This window comes from Prionailurus bengalensis, chromosome E1, assembly GCF_016509475.1.
Source record: "Prionailurus bengalensis isolate Pbe53 chromosome E1, Fcat_Pben_1.1_paternal_pri, whole genome shotgun sequence".
Classification (NCBI taxonomy): Eukaryota; Metazoa; Chordata; class Mammalia; order Carnivora; family Felidae; genus Prionailurus; species Prionailurus bengalensis.
The window spans coordinates 10,852,771-10,876,295 of NC_057347.1; the positions used below are offsets into that span (position 1 = coordinate 10,852,771).

At 57.6% G+C, this 23,525-nt stretch overlaps 2 protein-coding genes across 2 annotated transcripts in view; one reads left to right on the plus strand and one right to left on the minus strand.

Annotated features, from left to right (window-relative positions):
• Positions 1–4: 4 nt before the first annotated feature.
• The window catches only part of SLC5A10 (solute carrier family 5 member 10), a 58,112-nt gene continuing 34,591 nt past the window's right edge, over positions 5–23,525 (minus strand). The window contains exons 10-15 of the mRNA XM_043583281.1: positions 7,776–7,883; positions 5,330–5,480; positions 1,305–1,473; positions 921–1,136; positions 476–533; positions 5–354 (exon numbers count right to left, since the gene is read on the minus strand). Coding sequence (XP_043439216.1) covers positions 248–354; positions 476–533; positions 921–1,136; positions 1,305–1,473; positions 5,330–5,480; positions 7,776–7,883 — 809 coding nt within the window. The 3' untranslated portion in view covers positions 5–247. The remainder of the gene's footprint in view (positions 355–475; positions 534–920; positions 1,137–1,304; positions 1,474–5,329; positions 5,481–7,775; positions 7,884–23,525) is intronic.
• FAM83G (family with sequence similarity 83 member G) overlaps positions 16,172–23,525 on the plus strand; it is a 28,382-nt gene continuing 21,028 nt past the window's right edge. Inside the window, exons 1-2 of the mRNA XM_043583280.1 lie at positions 16,172–16,872; positions 17,329–17,991. Coding sequence (XP_043439215.1) covers positions 17,470–17,991 — 522 coding nt within the window. The 5' untranslated portion in view covers positions 16,172–16,872; positions 17,329–17,469. The remainder of the gene's footprint in view (positions 16,873–17,328; positions 17,992–23,525) is intronic.

Here is a 23,525-nt window from a genome sequence, read left to right on the forward strand (position 1 = left end):
AGGATGTTGATCGGAAACCTCATTTTCTTTGCTTCGTGCTGGTTTCGAAATACCACCTTCTTTCTGTCCGTCGCCCCCCGACCTTTTTAGGACTCCTCCTTTGCCGGCTCAACTGGTGTGTGGGCACCGGACCGGCTACGCAGTCGCGAGGGGAGTCCCTGGGTCTCTGGGCCTCGGTGTCCTCAGTGAAAGCGAGGTAGACCTGAGGATTCCGAGCGCTCCGGCCTCCTTGGCCACGGGGCCAGCGTCAGGCGAAGTAGGCGTAGAAGAAGATGTTGACACACATGAGCAGGATAGCGTTGAAGCCACACACACGGGCCCAGAAAGCGTGTTTCTGGGGTGTCCGGCCATCGCCTGGAGGAGGTAGGGGGAGGAGAGGGAGACAGATGAGGACCACAGGGCCACACTTCGTACTCCTACGTCCAGGGTGTCTTGGGGTGGGAGAGAGACTCGGAGCCTAGGGTCACACACGTACCTGCTTTGGCTCCCACGAGCACATCCTGAGCCAAGGTCCACCAGGTAAGGTTCTCAATCTGCGGAGAACGATCGGGACGTGGGGGTGTGGCAGGACAGGGGCGGGCCCAGACAGGGTCAGGGGTCGGTGACGGAAAGTGGGCAGCTGGGTTCAAAAGGGGACGGGGGTCAAGAGCTAGGAAATTCTGTTTATTTTTTTAAAGTTGATTATTTATTTTGAGAGAGAGAGAGCGCAGGGGAGGGGCAGAGAGAGAGGGAGAGAGAGAGAACCCCAAGCGCTGTCAGCCCGACGTGGGGCTTGAACTCGTAACCCACGAGATCACTCCCTGAGCTGAAATCAACAGTCGGATGCTTAACCGACTGCACCACCCAGGCGCCCCAAGAGCTGGAAAATTCTTGAGTCGCAGAGGGTCAGGGGTCAGAGTCAGGGGCCGGGGCAGGCTCACCTGGATTCCCTGGGGGGGTGGCGTCAGCAGGCTCCCAGCCACCACAACGACCCCGCTGAGCACAAAGAGGGCGACGGCAAAATGCAGGTAGTGCATGCTGCTGAGGATAGCAGGCCGCGTGTCCGGGTCACCGCAGCGGGGCGCGGGGTGCAGGAATTCCAGGACCAGCCGAGTGGCACCCAGGGCCAGCCCCACCATCAGGCCCCAGAAGGCCCCCTGGGGAAGGGGAGGCAGGGCAGGAGGACGGTGAGGGCCCAGGTTCCCCCAGCACGCACACGGGCGGCAGGGGAAGATGTGAGCCAGAGGCAGCCCATCCGCGGGGAGGGGACCGAGCCCGGACCCCCCCTGTCCTGTCTGCCCCAGTGCTGCCCATCCCCCACCCACCTGCTCATTGGCACGCCGCCAGAAGATGCCCAGAACAAAGACTGCGGTCACTGGGGGGGCCAGGGAGCTGGTCACTGACTGCATGTAGATAAAGAGCTGCCCACTGTTGGAGTCCTGCAGGATGGGGATCCAGGCCACGCTGACGCCCACGAGCACCACGATGACCAGCCTGTGGGCAGGCAGTGGGCGTGCTCGTCCCGGAAGACCCTCCCTCAATTCTCCCGCATCTCCCGCAGCCACTAAGATGCGCTCTCCAGCCGTCCCCTGCCACCCCAGCCTCCTCCCTGGCCTCTGGTCCGCTCCTCTGGGGATGTGGCCGGCCCTGCCCTGCCCCCACCCTTCCATGGCTTCCTGCCGCCTGCAGGTCCGCCCCGACTCCACCTGTCCCTGGGGTCTCCACTGCGTCAGCCCTCAGGGAGCCCCCCCGGCCATGGCCCCCCAGGCTCTCCTCTTTGTCTTCAAGGCACTCATCCCAGGGGACAAACAGAGGTATGTTGGGGGGCAGTTTACATGCTCCCTGTCCATCTCCCCAGCCCGGCTGGAAGCACCAGGGGAGGTGGGAGCCTCAACCATGGAGCCCACTGCTGCATCTCCTGGCATACAATAGGCGCTCAATAAACACTTGCCGGCTTCCTGAGAGGCCTGCGGCCCTCACATTCCAGCCAGACTGACCCCCCCCACCCCACCCCGCAGCTTCTCTAGTGCTGGTGGCCTCTGGCTGCAACCCTCCTCGCCACTAGAGCCTGAGGCTGCAGACCTGCACCCATCACAGGGTGACCTCTGTCCTAAGAATGCAAGGCTTGGGTCGGGGCCCGGACTCCTCAGCTCTGAAGCCTGAGACCTCTGGCCGGAATGAGCCCCTCTGCCTCCCTCCCCTGTGTGGACCCCTCCTTCCGGCCCCTGCCTGCCTCCCCTCTCGGTGCAAGGCCTCCACCGCGGGGACGTGCTTCGCTCACTCATTCAGCAGTCGCCCGTTCAGAAGCCCACCGGAGTGCAGGGCACCGTGCGAGCAGCCCAGGCTGGGTGACGAGTGGGCCCTGTCCCTCCCCAGCACGGACAGCAGGGCAAAGAAAGTAGATGAGTCTGTTACTCTGTCCTAAGGGCTGGGCTCAGGGAGCCCAGAGGAAGTATCGATCCCAGAGGGCTTCTAGGCAGAGGAGGGTCGCCCTCCAGCCTCGAAGAGGGGTGGGGCCCAGCTAAGGAGGCAGAGCTGGGGTCAGGTGTCCTATCTGCTCCCCCTTGGCTGAGTGCCCCTTGCCCCTGTGTCTTGGGTCACTTGGGCACACCTCACCCCCAAGGAGGGTGGTGGGTGAGACCCCCCTGGAACCCTAGACGGGACAGCAAGGGCGAGAGAGGCCACGTCTGCAGCTGGGGCGGGTCCTTCCTGTGTGCCTGTCTGCCCGCCTCCCTTTCTTCCCTTCCAGGCCTGAGGGAGAGGGTGGAGGAAGGAGGTACCACCTTGATTAAGGCTAATTAACCCCCTTAGCCTGGCAGGCAGGCGGGCGCTGCCCTCTTCAAAGGCATAGGCGGGCTCCACGGACACCCAGCCCACCCCGCCCTCCCCACACAGTCTTCTGCAGCCCACACCGGGCTCAGCGCCTGTGCGCGGGGCCTGGCCTCTCCAGGCCGGCCTGGACTGCGGCCCTAGCCTTCCCCCTGCTCTCCAGGGCTTCCCCTTCCAACTCAGTCACCATCAGGCTGCCAGAGAGACCCCAGGCCCAGAGGCTGTTCCTTCTGCCTGGAATGTCCTTCTCCAATTCCTCCCCTGGCTGACCTCCTCCAAGGCTCAGCTCAAGGCCTTCCTCCTCCAGGAAGCCTTCCAACCCCACCCCTTCCTGCACACACACTGCTGTCGGGATGACTGACCCTCTCCATCATTCCTGGGCTACAGCTGCGGTGGTGGGGGGGTGGCCCTCAAGGGCTTTGAGATCTCTCTGGATCCCCCATATTGTTCAGCTTGATGCAGGATAATAGGGGGGCGTCGGGCACTCCTTGTGGACTGGATAACAGAGAATGGCAGACAGAAGGGGGGAGCAGGAGCAAAAGGCCCTGGCAAAGATCAGGGCCCCAGATGCGGGACTGTCACTTGCCCCAGGCCTGTGATGGCTCCTCTGGTGCCACCCCAACCTGATGAGACTGTCAGGGTCACTGGCATGCCCCTGCCTGTCCCTGCCCCACGATGGCCTCCTCCCCAGGCTTCTGGACATGCTCTGTTACCCCTCTCTGTGAGTCCCACACCTCCTTGGATTGAGGCTCCAGAGACCCAGGACGCCACACCATCGAGGAAACGCAGCTTAAACGGTGTTGTTTTAAGCAGGAAGGGGCTGGAGGTGTTGGGGGGTGTCCCCGTGCTGCACGAGGGAGGCCTTTTCGAGCTGAACCCTGGCCCAACACCTAGCATCAGACCCTTTCCACTGCACCAAACTGGCAGCTGAGGGAACTGGGACCCAGAGAGGGTGAGCAACCTGCCCTGTGTCACACAGCCTTATGCCCACAGGCAGGTTGGTGGAGCCTGGGTTGGCTGGGGCTTGACATGGTAGAAGAGGTGGGAAGGAGGGTCAAGGGCACCGTGGCGGGGGGGTGAGTTGGAATGGGGGGGGAAGTTAGGACTTTGGCTTCAGGTGGGAAGAGGAGAGAAGCCTGCTTCTGAGGAGGCCAGGAAGTCGGGGGCAAGAGACATGGGGGCCACTGAGCGGGCACTGAGGCTACCCGTGTCCCAGACCCGGGGACCCGGTCACACTCTGGGCAGCTGGAGGGCACTTGGTCCCGGGATGCCGAGCCCGGAAGGGCTTTGGAGGAGTCTGCCAGATAGGGGCAGGTTTTCGGGGCCACGGGGCCACTGAGGAGGGGCGGGGGAACAACACAGGGGGGGAGAGGAGGTCAAGGGGCCAGGACCTGCTGACACAGAAGCTTCGTGCAAGGCCAGAGGGAGAGGCTCCTTGTTTTGGAGGAGGCTGGGAGCCTGCAGATGAGCTCACACTCGCCTGCTGAATGGCGTGTCCCGACAGAGCCCTTCTGACAGCAGTGGGGCTGACTTACGTCACTGGGCCACCTGCCTGGAGTTGCAGCAGAGACCCCGCCCTGAGGATGAGAGCCAAGGGCAGGGGGCCGCAGGGTGCGCTCTCGGTCAAGACGCGCACCAGAAGCTGGGCCCCTCGACCGGACGGGCGGAGTTGGGGGAGCAAGCCTCGGAGGGGCACAGGAGGGTGGGAGCTGGGAGAGGGCCCAAGCGGGAGGTCACGTTCACACACTAGGCACCAACCTCTCATTACCCGTTGCTGAGTTCACCCCAAAGGACTCTCCGCCAAGTACAGGGATGGAGGGCTGGGCCAGACATGGCCCCTGCCTGTCTTTGTGGGGGGTGGGGGGCATCAGGGAGACAGGTGGACCTATAGGGGCCACATGTCCTGTGGGAGGCTTAGAGGGGAGAGGGGCTCACTCCTCAGGCAGGCCTATCAGGGAGGGCTGCGTGGAGGAGGGGGGACACTTGGGCAAAGTCTAGAAAGATCAGGGAGGCTCCTCAAGGTGATAAGGAGGGGACTAGCAGGGCTAGGAGGAAACGGGAAGAAACTCAGTGGGGCCAGGGACAGCTGTGGCCTGAGTGTGGCCATCCTGAGAACTGGCTCTGGGCCCTCTGCGGGGCAGCTGGAAACCATCAGGAGGGCTAAGGGCTCAGATTTTAGGAAGACAGACAGATCCACAGGGTGACCGGGGAAGGGGGACTCTACCCAGCAGAAATGCCCTCAGAGATTCAGCTCAGAGTCCAAGATACATCTACGATGAGGGCCGTGACCATGAACGGGTGGCCAGAGCGATGTGGGATGTGGGATGGACAGGACACTCTGGCTCCTTGTATCCTCTCCTTCCTGGGAAGTTCCTCCACAACTGGCAAACTCCTACTCGCCCCTCAAAGCCCCCCGTTGGTGGGGCCCCACGGGCCGTCGTCGTGTGGCTGGGGCAGCCTGGGTCCCAGCCTGCCCCCGGTGCCTGGCACGACCCCTCCCACCGCCCACCCCCAACCGTACCGGCCAATGAGCAGCAGCTCCCGCTCGCCAGCGAGGGGCCTCAGCCGCCTCCAGATGTCCATGGTGACAAGTGTGCTGCTGCTGTTGAAGATGGAAGTCAGCGACGACATGAGTGCGGCCATCATCACTGCAATCATCAGCCCCCGCAGACCTGGGGGTCGGGAAGACAGGGCCGCCGTGACTCTGCTTGGGAGCCCCTGCTGCCCGTGTCCCACTGAGGACCCCTGAGGCCGCTGAGGTCCCCTGAGGCCCCCCTGGTCAGCATCGGCCATGCACAAGTCCTCGAGAGCAGAGCCCCGGGGGGAGGGAGGCTGGAGGTTTCCGGGGACAGAGACCCAAACACAAGAGGCTGGGAGGCCAAGGGCCAATGGCGGGGCGGGGGTGGGGGGGAGGTGGTCGAAACTTCTGGATTTGTGGCTTCCCGTGATTGCTTCTGCTCTTGAGGGTGCAGTTATCAGCACCTTGTTTCCATAAAGCCTTGCAGGTGAAAAAGCACTTTCACACCTAGGACTTCAAGTGAAGCATTATTAACCCGTCCGACAGATGAGGAAGTGGAAGGTCCTAGCGGGAGGAGAGGTGCCCAGGGACTCACCGCAGCCAGAGGCAAAACTCTGGGGTGGGGTGGGGAGAGGAAGGCCTGGGGCGGGACCCTCTGCCTGGAGGTCACCACTCGGTCAGGGCGCAGTGGCCCGGTGTCTGGGGTTTCCTGCCATTTCTTGTGGGTGGCAGGCCCCAGCAGGCACTGGGGGGTCCCCTTTCTTGTTGGCTTTGTAGAAAAGGAAATGCAGTTCCGGGGGGAAAACAAGGGGGCGTCCCCACCGAGGTGGGCAAGGCCCTTCTTTGCAAAGCCTTCCGGGAGTCACGGGCTTGAGCGGAGCTGAGGGTGGGGAGCCCTGAGAGACAGAAGGATGCTCAATTTGTAACTCGGTGCTGTGTGGCATAAGGCTGGTCGCCTCCCCTCTCTGGGACTTGGTCTGGTTCTATCTCCAAGGCTTCTCGTAATTTTTCTTCAAGTGTCTAAGCCCCTCCTCCACCTCCGCAGATTCTCTGTCTCTCCTCCAACCCCTGCCCTAGGATACACTTGACACAGGCCCCCTCCCCTGAGGACTCAGCCTCCTGGGTGCCATTTTGGCCTGGCCTTGCTTCCGTGCCTGACCTGCTGTGTGACTTGCAAGCATCCCATGGCCTTCTCTGTTCACTTATCAGGCTGACTGGGCTGGCCCCCAAAGAAAAGCGAGTTAGGCCATGGTTTTCCCCCAAACATTTCTCCATCCTGTGTCTCTTGCTCAGGGAGATGGATTAACTCGGGGTTTATTCTCTACCCATTTCTCAGACAGGGAGCCGACGGCCTAGAGAGAGGCTATGGTCCAACCATGGCTGGGGGCTTAGCAAGTTCCTCCCAGCCCCCAGAACAGAAGAGGAAGGTGAGGCCCAGAGGTGGGAACCCACAGCGAGGCCAAGCCTTGGGCCAGGCACCGTCCCTACATTCTTAGGTTTAATCCCAGCAACCACGCTGAGGGGTGGGTAGGCGTCACGATCTCCAATTTACAAAGGAGGACACTGAAAGTGACACGCCCCAAATATCTCAGCCAGCAAGTGGCAGAGCGGAGTTTTGATCCCAGGTCCGTGCACCCACATCCCCTGGGCCTCGGCACCCCGGGAGGGAGGGAGGGTGGGGCCAGGAATCCAGCTTCCACAGAGGAAGCCACAGGGAGGGAGGGAGACACTTAGGGTTGGAGAATCTGGTGGTGAAACCAGGCCGCGGAGGGTCTCAGAAGGCTCACTGCTACCAGCTGGGGGAGGCAGGAACTCATGGGGGGCTTGAGCCCCGGATCCTAGCGGAGTGAGCAGTGGGCTTGGAGCCCCGGCAGACGGACTGGGGCATCTCAGCCACTCTAGCCATGGAGAAGTCACTTTCCCCTCTTTGTGCCTCACTTTCCCTATCTGTAAAATGGAGCTAATAACTACCTCATAGCCACAACTGGGAAGCGGTTCGTAAAAGGGTCTGGCACCCAGCAGGCCTGGAAGAAGAGACAACGGCGACCTTACTCAAGGGCTCCAACGGCACAGGTTAAGAGGACGAGGCAGATTATCCCAGTTCAGAGCCCAGCTCTGCAGCCCAGCTGCCACGTGACCTTGGGCAGGTCTCTTAAGCTCTGTGGGTCTCAGTTTCCCCACCTTTAAAGTGGGGATGATAATAACAGCACTTAGGGTTCCTGAGAGGAAGATGCAAAATGGTCACGTGGAAAGTCCTCGGAACAATGCCTGGCCCCTGGGGGGGTGCCGTGAGCGTGTGCTCTGTTATACTATTTCCTCTTTTCCCCTAGGAGGGGAACGTCCCGCGTGGGCGTCACACTGGATCCAGAGTGGCCTCCGCAGCCCCCAGGGCCCCTGGCCCTCACTGGTCCCACCCCACAGGCCGCCCAGACCCCACCCAGAATCTCACCTACGGGCATCAGTTCCATGACCAGCTTGGGGTAGGCGATGTTGGAGCAGCCGATCTCGGCCCCACAGGCTCGAAGGCACTCAGACGGCACCACGCAGCCCACGTCATCTGCAGGAAAGGGACGCCCAGTATGTTCCACCTGCCCCACCCCATCCTCCCGACACACCTGAGCCCCTGGTGTGGCCGAGACCCTGGGCCTGACCTGCTCTGTCCGTCACCACCTCTGACCACCAGCTACTCACCCCCAGGTCTGTTTTCCAGTCTGGGTCACGAGGAGGGGGCTGGCCTCTATTCTGGTCCCTAATGCCTTGATTTTTTTTTTTTTTCTGTCGTCCTCTGTCACAACGCCTTCTCCCCCTCCCCAGCCAGGCCAGGGGGTCGCCTGCAGTGTGGCTCTGCCCATGTGAGCAGTCCGCCATCTGTACCCATCTGGGGCGCTAGTCTCCCTCACCCCCCTCCGGCCCCCAGCTCTTCTCCCCAGAGGGGCAAATGCAGGCTAGAGGGGCACCTTCCCCCACCCCTGGGCTCAGAGCTTCAGGCTGGGGCCTTTCCTCCTGACCCTGACCTGGAGCTATGTCTGGGTGTTAAGGGAAGACCCCTAAAACACAGGGGAGTCAGATCATGTCCTGGTCAGAACTACCCGGCAGTTCAGCAGTCAACAAAACCCCTCCAATCGTCGTGATGCTGGGCTCTTCCAGGCTCCTCTGGGCTTGTCCCCTTCCCACCTTGCCACCTGAGGCCTTCTCCACCAGCCCCTCTCCCCAGGCCTTCCCAGGTGGGGGAAGATTTTCCTCATCTCTTTACTCCAGACCACTGGGGACTGCTTGTTTTTGCTTTTCCAAGGGGCTGGTGAGCTGGTGAGGAGGGGGTTTGGTCTCACTGAGGCCACCTCCCCAAGGCCGGAGCAGCGCACACTAACTTCTCTCTTGTTGAGTGAACACGGGATTAATGGGTGTCCTGGACTGAACCCTACCCCCAGGCCGCCCTAGCAAGCTGTCTCTGCAGAACCCTGTTTGGAGGCAGGAACCACGGTGCCTGGCTCCCGTGTGACCCTGTTCCTCCACTGCCCCCGCGGCAGCCGGGGCTCCCCAGCACAGTGTGGGTAATGGCGGTCAACCCCGCGGTCACGTGCTCCTCCCGTGGAACATTCTCTAAACACCTTGTGGCCCCCGTCCCTTGGGATTTTCAGCAGGGGCCTGCAGAGAGCAGAGTAGACGAGAAGATGGTGATTGCGGGGGAAGTTCAGAAACAGAAGCTCCAAGGGGACAGGAGTGAGAGCCGCTCTGAGGGGAGGGGGGCAGTTTGGGGGCTTAAATTTCAATATGGCGGCAGGCACCGGCATTCTTGGGACGCGCTGCTTCCTTTGGAGACCAGGCACTTCTGAGTTAAGTACTGTCCCCTCTGATGTTCCTTCTGAAAAGTTCCTCTATAGATGCCCAACCCACTTCAGGGGGGGGGGTCTCAGATCCCCTTCCTCGAGGCCAGCGAGGCTGGAGCAGCATCACCCCACCCCCAATGACCTAGCATCCAGGTCTCTAGTAGCCCAGACCCTCTCTTGAGCAATGGGTGTCGGGGACACCTGCTGCCTGTCATCCCTGGCACCTCCCACTCAGAGTGTCCAATCAGACATGTCCTCTTCCCTCTCCCTGGCCCAGTAAGAGCTCACTGTCTTCTCTCCTCTCCCCCCATCCAGTCCCCCAGCCCCACAGTCTTCTCCCACGGCCCTGCTGGCCTCACTTGGTCCCCTGCTCTGCTCTATCTCCTCTCATACAAATTGGGCCCCAGCTCCCCACTGCCACCCTTCCATCTGTCCCATCCTTGGCGAAATTACAGTTTCACTCAGGAGCCCCCTCCACCCACACCCCTGGAGCCCTTGGCTTCCTGGAAACAAAATCCTTCCCACAGCATCTAAGGTCCTTGACAACTGGTCCCATCCAGCATGCACGCATCAGCCACCCTGACCTGCTTGCGTTTTCTCCTACACACCCAGCCCTTTGCCACCTCCATGCCTCTGCAGACGAGGTCCCCTCCTCCCAGGGCTCTGTCCTACCCTTGTTTACCTCCTGCTCCATGGCCCATTGCAAAGGGCTTGTCCTCTGAGGCTTCCTCTGATACCCCCCTTTCCAAATCCTCCCCCCACAACCAGGGCAAAGCAGCTTCCTCTCAAAGGCTCCTGTGGCCAAGGACTGAATCACAATTGTTTGTATATTTTACCTCCCCCATTAGACTGGGAGCTCCCCAAGGGCGGACACTGGGTCTGAATCATCCATCTCCCAGTCCTAGCTTTCAGTCAGTTCAGGGCTCGCCCAGAGGAGAGATCCTGTGAACATTTGCGAATGAATGAGTGAGTAACCAAGTAAATGGTAGGGAGGAAGGAGGAAAGGCCTAGGAGGGAAGGAGGAGACGGAGAAAGGATGCCAGAAAGAGCCATGATGGAGGTCAGGCACTGTTTGATCCAGCTGCCCTATTTTCCCACCCGCAGCCCAGCGGGTGAGCAGCTGAGAGCCAGAAAGGGCATGACTTGCCTGGGACCCATAGTCGGGCCCAGGACAAAGCCCAGGGCCCCACGGCAGGACTCCAGGGAGCACTGGGGTCCAGCACACAGAGGGCAGGTGATGGGTCCCTCCTGACAGGTTCTGGGCCTGCACTGGCTGGCTGTGGTGCTTGGAGGACCCAGCCCTCTTGGGAGAGTCACAGCCACATAATGGCTCAGAAAGCCGGAGTCAGGAGATTCTGGTCGAGTTAATTCAGCCCATTCCAGGCTCTGGGCTTGGGCCACCGCCTCTGGGCACCACTGGCTCGCTTGCTGGAGTCTGTGCTGAACAGCAAGAAGAACCTCTCCTCTATGACAGCCGCAGAGGTGTCTCCACTTAAAGTCCCCTGAATATGCCACATTCAAGAGTGAGCAGCCTCAGGACAGTGAGAGCCAGGGAACTGAGAACGGGGCTTCTGAGTTTGCGAGAGAACCAGCTTCTGTGGGCCTGGGAGCTCCCCAACTAGGCTCTACTTTTGCATTGGCACCTCTGTCAGCCAGGGCCGACACCAGAAGCCTGGGAGTTGTCCCTCTCCTTGTCCCCCATGTTCTCCCTCCCTGTGGCCAATGCCACGTCCAGCCACTGGGCTTGGTGCCCAGGTGAACTCCACCTCCTTACTGTACTGTCTTCTCCCCTCTTACCCACCCACCCTGCAAGCCGCAGAGGAAACATCTAAAACCACTAATCTGCCCACCACCCTCCCTGCTCATATACTTCCGTGGCTCTCCATCCCCTGCAGGAGGGATCACAAGCCTCTAATTGTGCCATTCGTGGCCCTCTACCCGCCTAGCCACTTTCAGCCACACCTCTGGGCCTCTGTGTTTTCGGTTCCCTCTCTCTGGAATACCCTTCTTTCCTTCATAAACTCAGGGAATTCATATGAATTCATACTCTCAACTTGTGGATGTCCGCAGGCTTTGGGCAATATCCTCATGGTACCAATAACTCGGTGACCTGTGACAGCTTCTGCCAGTGTTTGTTGATGGACTGAATGACTCTTCCCAATGAGGCCATTGGACACAACACCCTGAGGGCCAATCAAGGTGCTCCCCACTCCCTATCGAGGCCTGGCCCATCCCTGGGAGACAGTCCAGATGTGGATGTTGCCGTAAGGAGTAGGAGAAAAACACACAGACCTGGGTTTAAGTCCAGCTATCCCAGTGCCCTACTGTGTGATCCTGGGTGATTATTTAAGGTCTCTGAGGCTGTTTCCTCCTCTGTAAAGTCCTTTTGGGGGACGTCCAGAGGCCAAAATTCAACCTCAACCTAAATGTTACACCTGATACAAAAATTAATTCAAAATAGATCACAGATTTAAATGTACGATGTAAAAACTATTAAGCTTTTTCAGGGGGGGAAATAGGAGAAAATCTTCAGGACCTACGGCTAGGCAAAGAGTTCTTAGACTTGACATCAAAAGCAATATCCATAAAAGAAAAAATGGATAAAGTAGACTTCATCACAATTAAAAGTTCTGTGTAAGACACCTGTGAAAAGGATAAAAAAGAAAAGCTACAGAACAAATCAGTAAAGTTGCAGGATATGCAGTCAATATATGAAGATCAGTCGTGTTTCTAGACACTAGCAATGAACCATCAGAGTAATTAAGAAAACAGTCCCATTTATGATGGCATCAAAAATAATAAAATACCTGGGAACAAATTTAACCAAGGAGATTAAAGACTCATGTGATGAAAATTATAAGACACCGATGAAAGAAATTGAAGATGATGCAAATAAATAGAAAGGTATACCATGTTCATGGATTGGAACAATTCATGTTGTTAAAATGCTCCTATCACCAAAAGCCATCGACAGATTCAATGTAGTCCCTATCAAAATTCCAACAGCATTTTTCACATAAATAGAAAAAAATAATCCAAAAAATTCCTATACAACCACAGAAGACCCCAAATGGCCAAAGTAATCTTAAGAAAGAAGAGAAAAACTGGAGACATCACACTTTCTGATTTCAAACTATATTACAAACCTATAGTAATCAAAACAGTACAGTATTGGCACAAAAACAGACACATAGATCAATATAACACAATAGAGACTATATATATGGTCTCTCTCTCTATATATATTCAATCAATTTATGACAAAGGAGCCAAGAATATACAATGGGGAAAGGATAGTCTCTTCAATAAATAGTGTTGGAAAAACGGGACAGCTACATGCACATGAATTAAACTGGACTGCTATCTCATAACATACACAAAACCAACTCAAAATGGACTAAGGATTTGAATGTAAAATTCCTAGAAGAAAACATGGAGGGGGGAGTGGGGAGTAAGCTCTTTGACATTGATCATGGCAATGATTTTTTTTTATTTGTCACCAAAAGCAAAGATCTTCAAAAAGACAAAACAAAACAAAACAACGCCCCCAAATGAGACAGTATCAGATTTAAAAGCCTCTGCACAGCAAAGGAAACCATCAACAAAATGAAAAGGCAACCTATGGATTGGGAAGAAATATTTGCAAACCATATATCTGATAAGGGGTTAATAGCCAAAAAATATAAAGAACTCATACAACTCAATAGCAAACAAAACAAAAAACAATAACAACACAATCCAATTAAAAAATGGGCAGGGGTGCCTCAGTCAGTTAAGTGTCCAACTTCAGCTCAGGTCATGATCTCTCAGTTTGTGGGTTTGAGCCCCACATTGGGCTCTGTGCTGACAGCACAGAGTCTGGAGCCTGCTTCAGATTCTTCCCCGCCCCTGCTCATGCTCTGTCTCTATCAAAAATGAATAAATATTAAAAATTTTTTGAAAACAAAATTTTTTAAAAATAATAATAAAAAATGGGCAGAAGATCTGAGTAGACATTTTTCCAAAGGAGACATACAAATGGTCAATGGGTACCTGAAAAAAAATGCTCAACATCACTAGTCATCAGGGATATGCAAATCAAAACCACAATGAAATATCACCTCACACCTATTAGAATGGCTCTCATCAAAAAGACAAGAGATAACGTGTTGGCAAAGATGTAGAGAATAGGGAACCCGTTGTGTGTGTGTGCGTGTGTGTGTGTGTGTGTGTGTGTACTACCAATAGGAGCATAAGTCAGTGCAGCAACTAAGGAAAACAAGAAAACAGTATGGAGGTTTCTCAAGGAATTAAGAATAGAAGAGTGTCCGGCTAGCTCAGTCTGTAGAGCATGGGACTCTTGGTCTCTGGTTTGTGAGTTTGAGCCTCATATTTGGTGTAGAGATTACTTAAAAATAAAATCTTAAAAAAACAAAAATAGAACTACCATATGATCCAGCAACGCCACATCTGAGTATATCTATCTTTTTTTTTTTTTTTTGAGAGAGAGAGAGAGAGAGCACACACAGGAGTGTAAGCAAGTGGGGGAGGAGCAGAGAGAGGGAGAGGGAATCCCAAGCAGGCTCCAATGACTCGGGGCTTGATCTCACAAAGTGTGACATCATGACCTGAGCCTAAATCAAGAGTCAGATGCTTAACTGACTGAGCCCCCCAGGCACCCCGGGCATGTATCTTAAGGAAATGAAGTCACTATGTTGAAGAGATATCTGCACTCCATGTTCATTGAAGCATAGTTACAGTAGCCAAGACATGGACACAAACTAAAGGGTCCATCAGCACATGAATGGGTAAAGATGTGGTATATATATATGTACACACACACACACACACACACACACGCACACGTATATATACATATATATAATAGAATACTATTCAGCCCTGAGAAAGAAAATCCTACCATTTGCGACAACATTGGTGGACTTTGAGGGCATTACGCTAAGTGAAGTAAGTCAGACAGAGAAAGTCAAATACTGTCCGATCTCACTTACAAGTGGAATCTAAAAAAGTCAAACTCATAGAAAAAGGAGTAGAATGATGGTTACCAGGGGCTGAGGGTGGGGTGGGGTGGGAGGAAGAGGTGAGATGTTAGTCAGAGGGTACAAACTTCCAATTATAAGATGAATAAATTCTGAGGATCTAATGTACAGTGTAGTGATTATAGTTAATAATATTCTATTCTATACCTTAAAAAAGAAGAAAAAACAGAAAAAGTTACAGACCAGCGGAAAATATATGTGGACTATATACCTGACAAAGACCTTGTATTTGGAATATATAAAAAGCTCTCAAAAATCAAACAATCCAATTAGAAAATGGGCAAAACACATGAACAGACATTTCACCCAAGAGAACATACAGTGGCAAATAAGCATATGAAAATATGTTGCATATCATTAGTCATTAGGATAACGCAAATTAACACCATAATAAGAGATTATTACACACCTACAAGCATGGAAAAAATAAAAAATTGTGATAACATAAAATGCCGTCACGGATGTGGATAAATTAGATCACGCAGATGTCGTTGGCAGGAAAATAGACATAATACAGTACCTACACAAATGAATATGTATAATACGTATATGAATGTTCATAGCAGCTTTATTCGTAATAACCCCAAACTGGAAACAGCCCAGTGTCCTTCAACAGGAGAAACTGTTAAGCGAGCTCTGGTGCATCTAGGCCATGGGATACTTGTCAGCCACAGAAATGAACAAGCTACTGATATACACGATGATCTGGATGACTCACTAGAGAATTATGCTGGGTGGAAAAAAAGCTAATCCCTAAAGGTTAAATACTGTGTTTTCCATTTATATAACGTTCTTGAAATAACAAAATTGTAGACATGGAGAACAGACAAGTGGCTGACAGGGGTTAGGGATGGAGATGTGGGTATGGCTGGCAAGAGGGAGGTTTTGGTGATGACAGAAGGGTTCTGCATCCCAATTGCAGGGGTGGCCACCCAAATCTACACAGGTGGTAAGGTTGCGCGTGTACATGAGCATGCACACACACACACACACACACACACACACACAAATGAACACATGTAAACTGGTGAAATCTGAACAAGTTCTGGAATGCACCAATGTCAATTTTCTGGCTACCGCATTATTGTACGATAGTTCTACAAGATGATACCACTGGCAGAAACAGGGTGAAGGCTGCACGCAACCTCTCTGTTGGTGGTTGGTTGGTTTGTGTTTTGTCTTTTTGTCTTAACAATTTCCTGTGCATCTGTAACTATGGACAGGTAACTGTAGAGGTTGGAGGGCTATATGCCTTTCAGCCCTGAGAGCCAGGACTCCCTTCATGAGCCTCCAGGCCCCTGTGCAGTCATAAGAACAAAAAGAGAGGCTGATGCCCAGAGAGACTCTTGATCTGGGCCCTCAGTGGCAGTGACATAAATCAGGCTTCAGGACTCCCAAGGCAGTGCTTGCTCACTGGGACTGTCTGCCTCTCCCTTCTGACTGAGTCTGGTAGGGAGGATGTGGGTATATGTGCGCCTACCTGGGAGGAGCTAGGGGCACCTGTGGGGCTCTGCTCAGGGAGAGGCAGGGGCCTGGCTTCTGGGGCCATCCAGACACAGTGTGAAGCCCCTGTGGCTGGGGGGGGGGGGCGGCTCATGGCAGGGAGTACAGGACATGAGGCTTGAGGGGTCAGTGATGGGGACCACAGGGGTGCTGGGCCTGGAGAGAGCAGACACTGCTCCGGGTGACAGACCCAGGTGGATAGATGGTGGGGGGTTCTGGAACGGGGGAGGCCTAGAGATGCCACCAGCCAGCCCTCAGCAACACAGACTAGTGTCCTCAGGGCCCCCATCCCCACCCAAGCATGCCACAGCCCTGTCCAGATCCAGGTTTAATAGGCTCTGTTGTCCCTGCCCTTGCAGCCTGCCGTTAGATTTGGTCCCCACACCCCCACCCCCCAACCAGGGTCCCAAGCCCCAGGACACAGAGCAGATAGTTGGGCCTGACTCCAGCCCACCAGCAGCCCTCTCTGGCCCTCCCACGCCAGGGTTCGGGTGGGCGCTGCTCATCATGCAGGACCAGTCCTGGGTAGGTACCCCTCCCAGCAGGGAGCAGGGCTCAGGGACTAAGAACTGGCTATCTATCTGCTCTGTCCACACGTGGCTCTGTAAAGGCTCCTTCCTGCGTGTGGGTCAGACTGTGCCCTATCCCTCCGTTGGGGGCTCCCAGCCCAGTACCCTAACTCTACTTCCACAACTGGACAGCTGGGTATCTGCACGGACTTCCCGTCCCACCCAGGAAACAAGGCACTGGTAGGGTTGGACCAAGGCTACAACAGGTCCTCCCGCCCCGGGGGCAGGGGGAGGGGCGGTGCGCTGGAGCGGTGCAAAGTTGCTGATTTGCTGTGTGTTCTCAGTAAGAACACTTTCCCTCTCTGGGCTGCACAGTTCCAAGAGTTCTTGGACTTTGGTCCCTGAGCTTTCCAGAACTCGGCCACCTGGGGCTGGAGGCAGCGGAGGAAACGGGGAGCGCAACCACCCGAAGTCGGTGTCTCTCAGGGATTGGTGGGGGGGATGGGGGGTGGGTGAATCAGCTTCCGGCCCCGCCCCCCGGAGCGGCACGTGACCGCAGGTGGGGTGGGCGGGGCGGCATTAGTCACCAGCCCGCCGCCTGCCTGTGCGCTTCGTTCTCGCCGCAGGGCTCTCCTTGCCGGCTCTGTCCCCGCGCCCGCGTCCGCCCGGTAAGCGAGTGCCCCCGGATCCCGGGCCTCCAACGCGCCGTCTGCCAGCCGCGCTTCCCCGAGCCTCCTCCGGGCAGGCCTCTTGGGTTGCCGGTCGTGGCGCCCGGAGATTTTAAGACCCCGCTCCGTTCCCGGAAGCCGTCGGAATGCTGGGCGCCGCTGAGCTGGGCCAGAGGCCATCCGAGTTGTCTCCTGCCTCCCACTCTTGGAAACTTCTGGGAAGGTCCCTGCTGGCTCTAGTTCCTCCCAGAAGTTGCCCAGGACTTTGGGCAGCTCCAGAATTCCTCTGGGATGTGGGTGCCCCCCTGAACCCCACTGATAGAGGCGCAGCGCGCCCTGGCGTGGGTCGCGCCCCGCCGTCTCTCCCACTGCCGCCCCACCCCCGCCCTGTCGCCCCTCCCTAGTCCCCGCCTGCACTCTGACCTGACCTCCGCGTTCTCTTGGACTCCCTCGCAGGTTCCCTATGGGCAGAGTTGCTGAGACGCCGGTGAAGCCCCAAGAGTGCGCGGGGCCGCAGTCGCGCGGGAATTAGGATCCCGACCTTGCTGAGTGCTGTGTCGCCCGCCCACCCAGCAGAAGCGTCGGGGCAGTGGCACCATGGCCTTCTCTCAGGTGCAGTGTCTGGACGACAACCACGTCAACTGGCGCTCCAGCGAGTCCAAGCCCGAGTTCTTCTACAGCGAGGAGCAGCGGCTGGCCCTGGAGGCCCTGGTGGCCCACGGCCGCGAGGCCTTCTACGAGGTGCTGAAGCGCGAGAACATCCGTGACTTCCTCTCGGAGCTGGAGCTCAAGCGCATCCTGGAGACCATCGAGGTGTACGACCCGGGCTCGGAGGACCCGAGGGGTGCCAAGTGGCCCCGGGGGCCCGAGGACAATGGGGTTGGTGACAGCGAGGAGGCCAGCAGGGCAGGCGGGACCCCCACCGAGGCCGAGCCACCGCCCTCTCTGGAGTACTGGCCCCAGAAGTCCGACCGATCCATCCCGCAGCTGGACCTGGGCTGGCCCGACACCATTGCCTACCGCGGTGTGACCCGGGCCAGCGTCTACATGCAGCCCCCCATCGATGGGCAGGCCCACATCAAAGAGGTGGTGCGAAAGATGATCAGCCAGGCCCAGAAGGTGAGGCAGCTGCTGGGCGGGAGTCCCCGGAAGGGAAGCTGGCTCAGTGGGCCTGCGTCCGGCCCCCAGCATATACGGAGACCGCAACACTGTCTCTCTCTTGTGGGTCTCTTTGCTTCCACCCTGGCTGCCTCCTCCCCTGCCCTCATGGGGTTCCTGAGTTTCTTTGCACAGGGATAGGGTACCCAGGTTCTCTGGCAGGTGATGGTGGGTTACCCCATCTCAAAGGGCCTTTGTGCATTGTTGGGGGAGGGCTCTGATCTCCCCAGACGCTGCAAGCACGTTCCCCAGAAGAAGGTGCTGTGATGGGGTGGGGCGGGGAGAAATCTCCGGGTTTTCTCTCACTTCCTGTCCCTCAGGATGGCTCTGATTCACCCCTGAGAAGCAGGACGCTCTCACACACGCCGTGAACCCTCTGGTGTTGCTTTTTCCTGGGTAGTGGAGAGAGTCTGGACTGGTGGAGAAGGCCTGGAGACTAAAACACAGCCTGAGTCCATCTGAGGCTGGCCTGGAGGTCCGAGTTCAAAGGTGCCTTTTTCCTGCCTGTGCTGGGCGACAGAGAGTGCCTTGCTCGCCCTCTCTGAGCCTCTGTGTGAGCTTTGCAATGGCAGAATCTTTCCAGGCTGGGATGTAGGGGATGGGGGTGGGCCCTGGGTGGAAGCGGAGTGAATTCAGCTCAGGGTTGTCTGCCTGTGAATTTTGCCAGTGAAGGGACCTCAGGCATTGCCTGTTCTCGACCCCTGCCGAGCCGTGCTGTACCCTGGTGCGGGTAGTCGTTCTCAGCCGATGCACTGACACACGTCCTCGGAAGGGCCAGGCCGGGAACTGGTGCGCCTTCTTACTGAGAGGAATTCTCGGTTTCCAAGCACATCCTGATTGGTAAAGCCTGATTGGTAAAGCACATCCTGATTGGTAAAGCCTGCGTGGCGAACAGTGTTGAGAAAGGTTCTGAAGCCAGGTCCGAGCTCAGTAGAGAGCAGCGAGTGATGAGCAATGTGTGTGTCCGCGGAGGTCTTTCTGGCAGAGTCTAACCCTTCCCCGGGCCCAGAGCGGGGCAGCAAATCGCACAAGCCCAGAACGCTGGCTTTGGGGACCATCCTGGCTGACAGGGCGTGGGGGAGCTCTTGGGCAGGGAACCCAGAAGTGGGTCAGGAGCTGACAAGGTGGCCACGGGTTAGGTTTCTAGAAAGGTGGAGTCCCTGTCCCCTGAGGGGGCTAGCAGAGTCAGATAGCTCGCGTCTCGGAGCCTGGCTCTCGGCCTGATCCCAGGCAGCTTTGGGGCTTCGGGTTTCTTCTGGTGTGTCAGCTGGAGGTGGTTAGGACCAAAGCTGCGTCTTTGGCGGTTGTAAAGATGGAATCGGGTGACGGGGGTGAGGAGGAGTTTCAGGAAGAGGAGGGAAAGGGGGAGGGGGAAGGGGCCTTCATAGTTCTTGGGCTGAATAACCCGCCCTGCACCTGCCACGGCTCAGGAGGGTGCTGCTGACGCGGTGCCTGACCCGAGGGCCTGCAACCCAGTCCCCTGGGAGGGCCTGTTGGGATCGTATGACCCCTTTTTTAAAAATGGGAGAACGGAGGCCCTGGGTGGGGCTTGACCTGCTGTGCCAGGGTTCCCCCTCCTCTGCTCCTCGCCTCCCCACCAGGAGTAGGAAGGAGGCAGACACCAGATCTCTGCTTGGCATGGGAACAGCCGGCCAGTCTAATCTCCCCCAGACAGAAGGACTGATGGCCTGGCCCGGTGATGGGGGCCAGATAGGGGCGCCTGGGGCCAGGCTGGGCACCGGCGCACCCTCCCCACGTGTCTATGTCCGGGGCTAAGCCCCAGCCACCCCATGCAGTACCATGGGCCCCCGAAACTTTGTTTGCTCCCCACAAAGGCCGCACCAGGTTACTGGCATCACTTAAGAGGACGTGGCCGGGGGGACGTCTGTCTCGGGTTTGAACCCCAGTCTGTGTGGTAACTGCAGTTGGTGCGGCCCCCTGATCGGCTGGCGTTGCCCCCTGTTCCCCTCAGAATGGGGCCCCCCTGCTGAGACTGCCCCATGCTGTCAGCCGGCAGGAGCCTCCCAGATCCAGGAGGAGGGTCTGAGGCAGTAGAGGCTCATCTGTCAGATGAGAGCACTGAGGCACGGAGGACAGGGATTTGTTCACACCCCGCGGCACCAGGGTGAGCCACGCCCCTGCTTTCCATCCTGGCCGCTTCCCTGTCAACTCCGTCCAGGGGGCCCGTGGCCAGCATGGTGTGTGGGTGGGCGGGCAATAATAACAGCCACTGTTTTCTGAGTGCGAGGCACTTTATAATTTCAGGTAGTGTTATCTGCCCATTTTTCAGATGTAGGAACTGAGGCCTGACAGCTGAGTCCCTGCCAGCGTCACCTAGCTAGTTCTTGCGTGGAGGGGTGGGGACCAGGCCTGTGTTGTCCTCAGACTCTAGGACGGGTCCCCTGCCCATCCTGGCCTGACAGAGCACAGCGACAGGCAGGGCAGGGAGGGGCGGCTCAGCCAAGCTGCCTGCGATCCTCCCATCGGCCCTGCCCCGGCTGCTTCCCAGGCCCCAGCGTTGGGCTGTCCCGCTGACGGATGCTGACGGGGGCTGACGAGGTGCTTTGCCTGGCCCGCCCACCGCCACAGGGACCTCTCCCTGCCTTATCTCTCCCCATGAATCACCTCTTCCCCTGCGCCCCCGCATCCTCTCCTCGCCCCCCCAGCAGCAATGCACGGAGAACACTCCCCCTCCCCAGGCCTGGGACGGGGAGCCCGCCGTCCAGCCGCTGGGCCCAAACACTGCCCGCCCCCTGCCCGCCGGGGCACCTGGGCCGGGGCGGCTGGTGCTGACTCAGGGCGGCCCGGCCCGCCACCTCCTCATGGCGGGCAGACCCTGGGGCAGGGAAGTGACACAGCACACGCTCAACCCGCCCCGGCTTGGCCGTCAGGGAGCGGCTGTGTCTCCGTCAAGACTTCTGAACCCCCCTCTTTCCCCAAAGACTAGAACGGAACTGGTACCAGGAGCCAAGAGTGCTGGGATCGGGTCCCTGCTCTGCCTCCGCCACTGTGTGACCCTAGACGAGCCTCAGTCATTTCATCTGTAAAATGGCTAACACTGAAGATTGTCAGGGGTCCCTTCAGCTCTGACACCCTGTTGCCCTGCGATTCTGGACTTCTCTGGGACGAGAGACCGGAGGATCTTGGGTCTAACTCTACCGGCTGTGTGGCCCTGAGCAGGCAGCCTGTGCTCTGAGCCGTCTTCTAGCCCCATTGGGCTCCAAGTCTCTGAGATGGAAGGCCATCTGCCTGCCGCTCCCCCCCCCCCCCCCCCGCCCCCCGGCCCCTGGGGACCAGTGATTTCCCTGGGGAAGAACCTGCTTCGGGGTTCCAACTGCATACCAGAGGCCAGGCCTGTAGTATCATGCCCAGGAGGGATGAGCCCCAGTCTCTCTCTGTTGCAGCCTCAGAGAGAGGGCTGAGGCTGGGCTGGGTCCAGGAGGGGGCTGAGAAGGGAGTGCCCCCCTCCATGACATGGGCCCCCCCGAAGGATCGCTTCACCAGACCCAGACAGCCCAGGGAAGATCCCAGGGGCAGGTGGGAATCACGCACAGGTGAGAAGACGGATGGAGCACGAGGGAGAATGAGTTTCGAAGGTCGGACTAGAACCCACTTCTCGTGCCTGCCAGGCCAGGGCTTGGGAACGGAGACCCAGAGAAGTTAAGTTTCTTGCCTAGGGCTACACAGCAGGAGGAGACGGGAACCTCACGATGCCTGATTAACCTCACATCTTTTCTGTCAACCCCCTGCCTTCACACGCCGAAGTCTTGGCTCATGGCTTGGCTCCAGGAGAATAAAAGCAGCTTAATGAGGCGTTTATTAAATGCCAGCTATATGCCAGGTGCTGAGCGGGCACTTTACCCCCATTGTAATCCTCCCGGCAACTCCATAAAGTAGGTGTTGTCTCCTTAGTGCAGATGAGGAAACTGAGGCTTGGTGGAGCTCAGAGAGGGCAGGTATCTTGCTCACAGAGCTAACAGCGGGAGGAGCTGGACCCAGCACCCAGGTCTGTGGGCTCTGAGCCTCTTTTCCCCGGGAGAAAATGCATCACGGCCGATGTCTCTGAGCCCTGCCTCTGATGGGAGCTTTGGCGCCTTGCTGCTGGCCCCCAGCTTGACTCAGGACAGTAAAAGCACTTTCACGAGGCTCCTTGTCCCCAGCAGGCTCCCAGACACGGTGCTCTCCCCAGCGGGGATGGGGGTGGGGGCACAAGTATGACCAACACAGGACTGGGGAGACCAGGGCTACCGGCAGCTGAGGCCACGGCGGGTCCCTTTGGAGCAGGAGGGAGGGCCCGACAGCCTCGGTGCGTCCAGAGGCCCCAGGGACGGCCCGGTCAGCTGTTCGCGGGCACCCGCCGGAGCCCAGAAGGAGCACGGCTGGTCTCCTGCCTGCTCCAGCAATTCCCAGCCCAGGCCCAGGGCCCTCACCTGCCAGGTGGGGAACATCTGATAACATCGTTCCAGGTGTCAGCTCCGTGTCTCCCAAGGCTTCCTACCCGACGGTGTTTGCATCTTAATTGAGAGTTTGAGGAGAGCCAGGAGGAGCCCTGCCAGGAAGGAGGGCACCGGCCAGCCTCTTGGAGCACTGGGGCAGGGGCGGCGCTCCCTCCCACAACCCCTGCCGACGTTATTTGCGTCGCAGAGGAGGACGCTGAGGTCAGGGCGCTCAGAGCGGGCCAGGGCCTGCGCGGGGCTCCACAGAGCCCCGGTCCCCTGGCTCGGCAGGCTCACCTTGAGGCCAACCGTCCTCGCCCTGGGCCAGCAGAGAGGGGCCGGTCCTCTCACGGGCCCCCGGCTCTCCTCTCCAGCTCGGCCACCCCCTTGCTATGTGACCGTGAGCCTCCGTTTCTTCATCTGCAAAATGGGGACTGGCCACGTGTCTTGCGGCAGTAACAGTGAGCCACCCACAAGCTCTTGAGTGATCCGAGGATGCTCGAGGCGGGGCAGGGCCGCCCCTCCACACTGGGACCACGCCCCGCGTCCTGGCAGGCGCTGGTCTGCATGGGCTGCTCTAGCCTCCTTCGTGGCTCCTGAATGATCTCCAGGCTTGGCAGATGGGCTTGCATACCACTCAGACCCACACCCAGGCCTCTGCTGCTGTCTCGCCATGCTGTCCCAAGATAGTTGCTTTGCCCCTCTGACAGCACCTGTCTCAAAGCATGCTGGGACTCAAATGGGAAAAGAGGTTATGTCAGGCCCTCAGTGTAATGTCTGGCATGGAGCTGGCATGTCATAAATACCAGTTCTCTTGGGTCTTCCTCCTTCCCTCTCGCCTGATAGCCTCTCTCAGGGAATAGTCTGGGTTGAGAAGTGGTGAGCTCCCCGTCCTGGAGGAGTTCAAGCAGGGGCTTGGTGGGATCCAGTAGAGGGGAGTGGGCATCAGGTGGCCCGGAGGCCTCAGGCAAGGAAGTCCTTTCCAGGCCAGTCTTCCTGGCGGATTAGGATGCTCAAGGACACCTCAGCATCTGTCACCCTTGGATCCCAGAGAAGCTG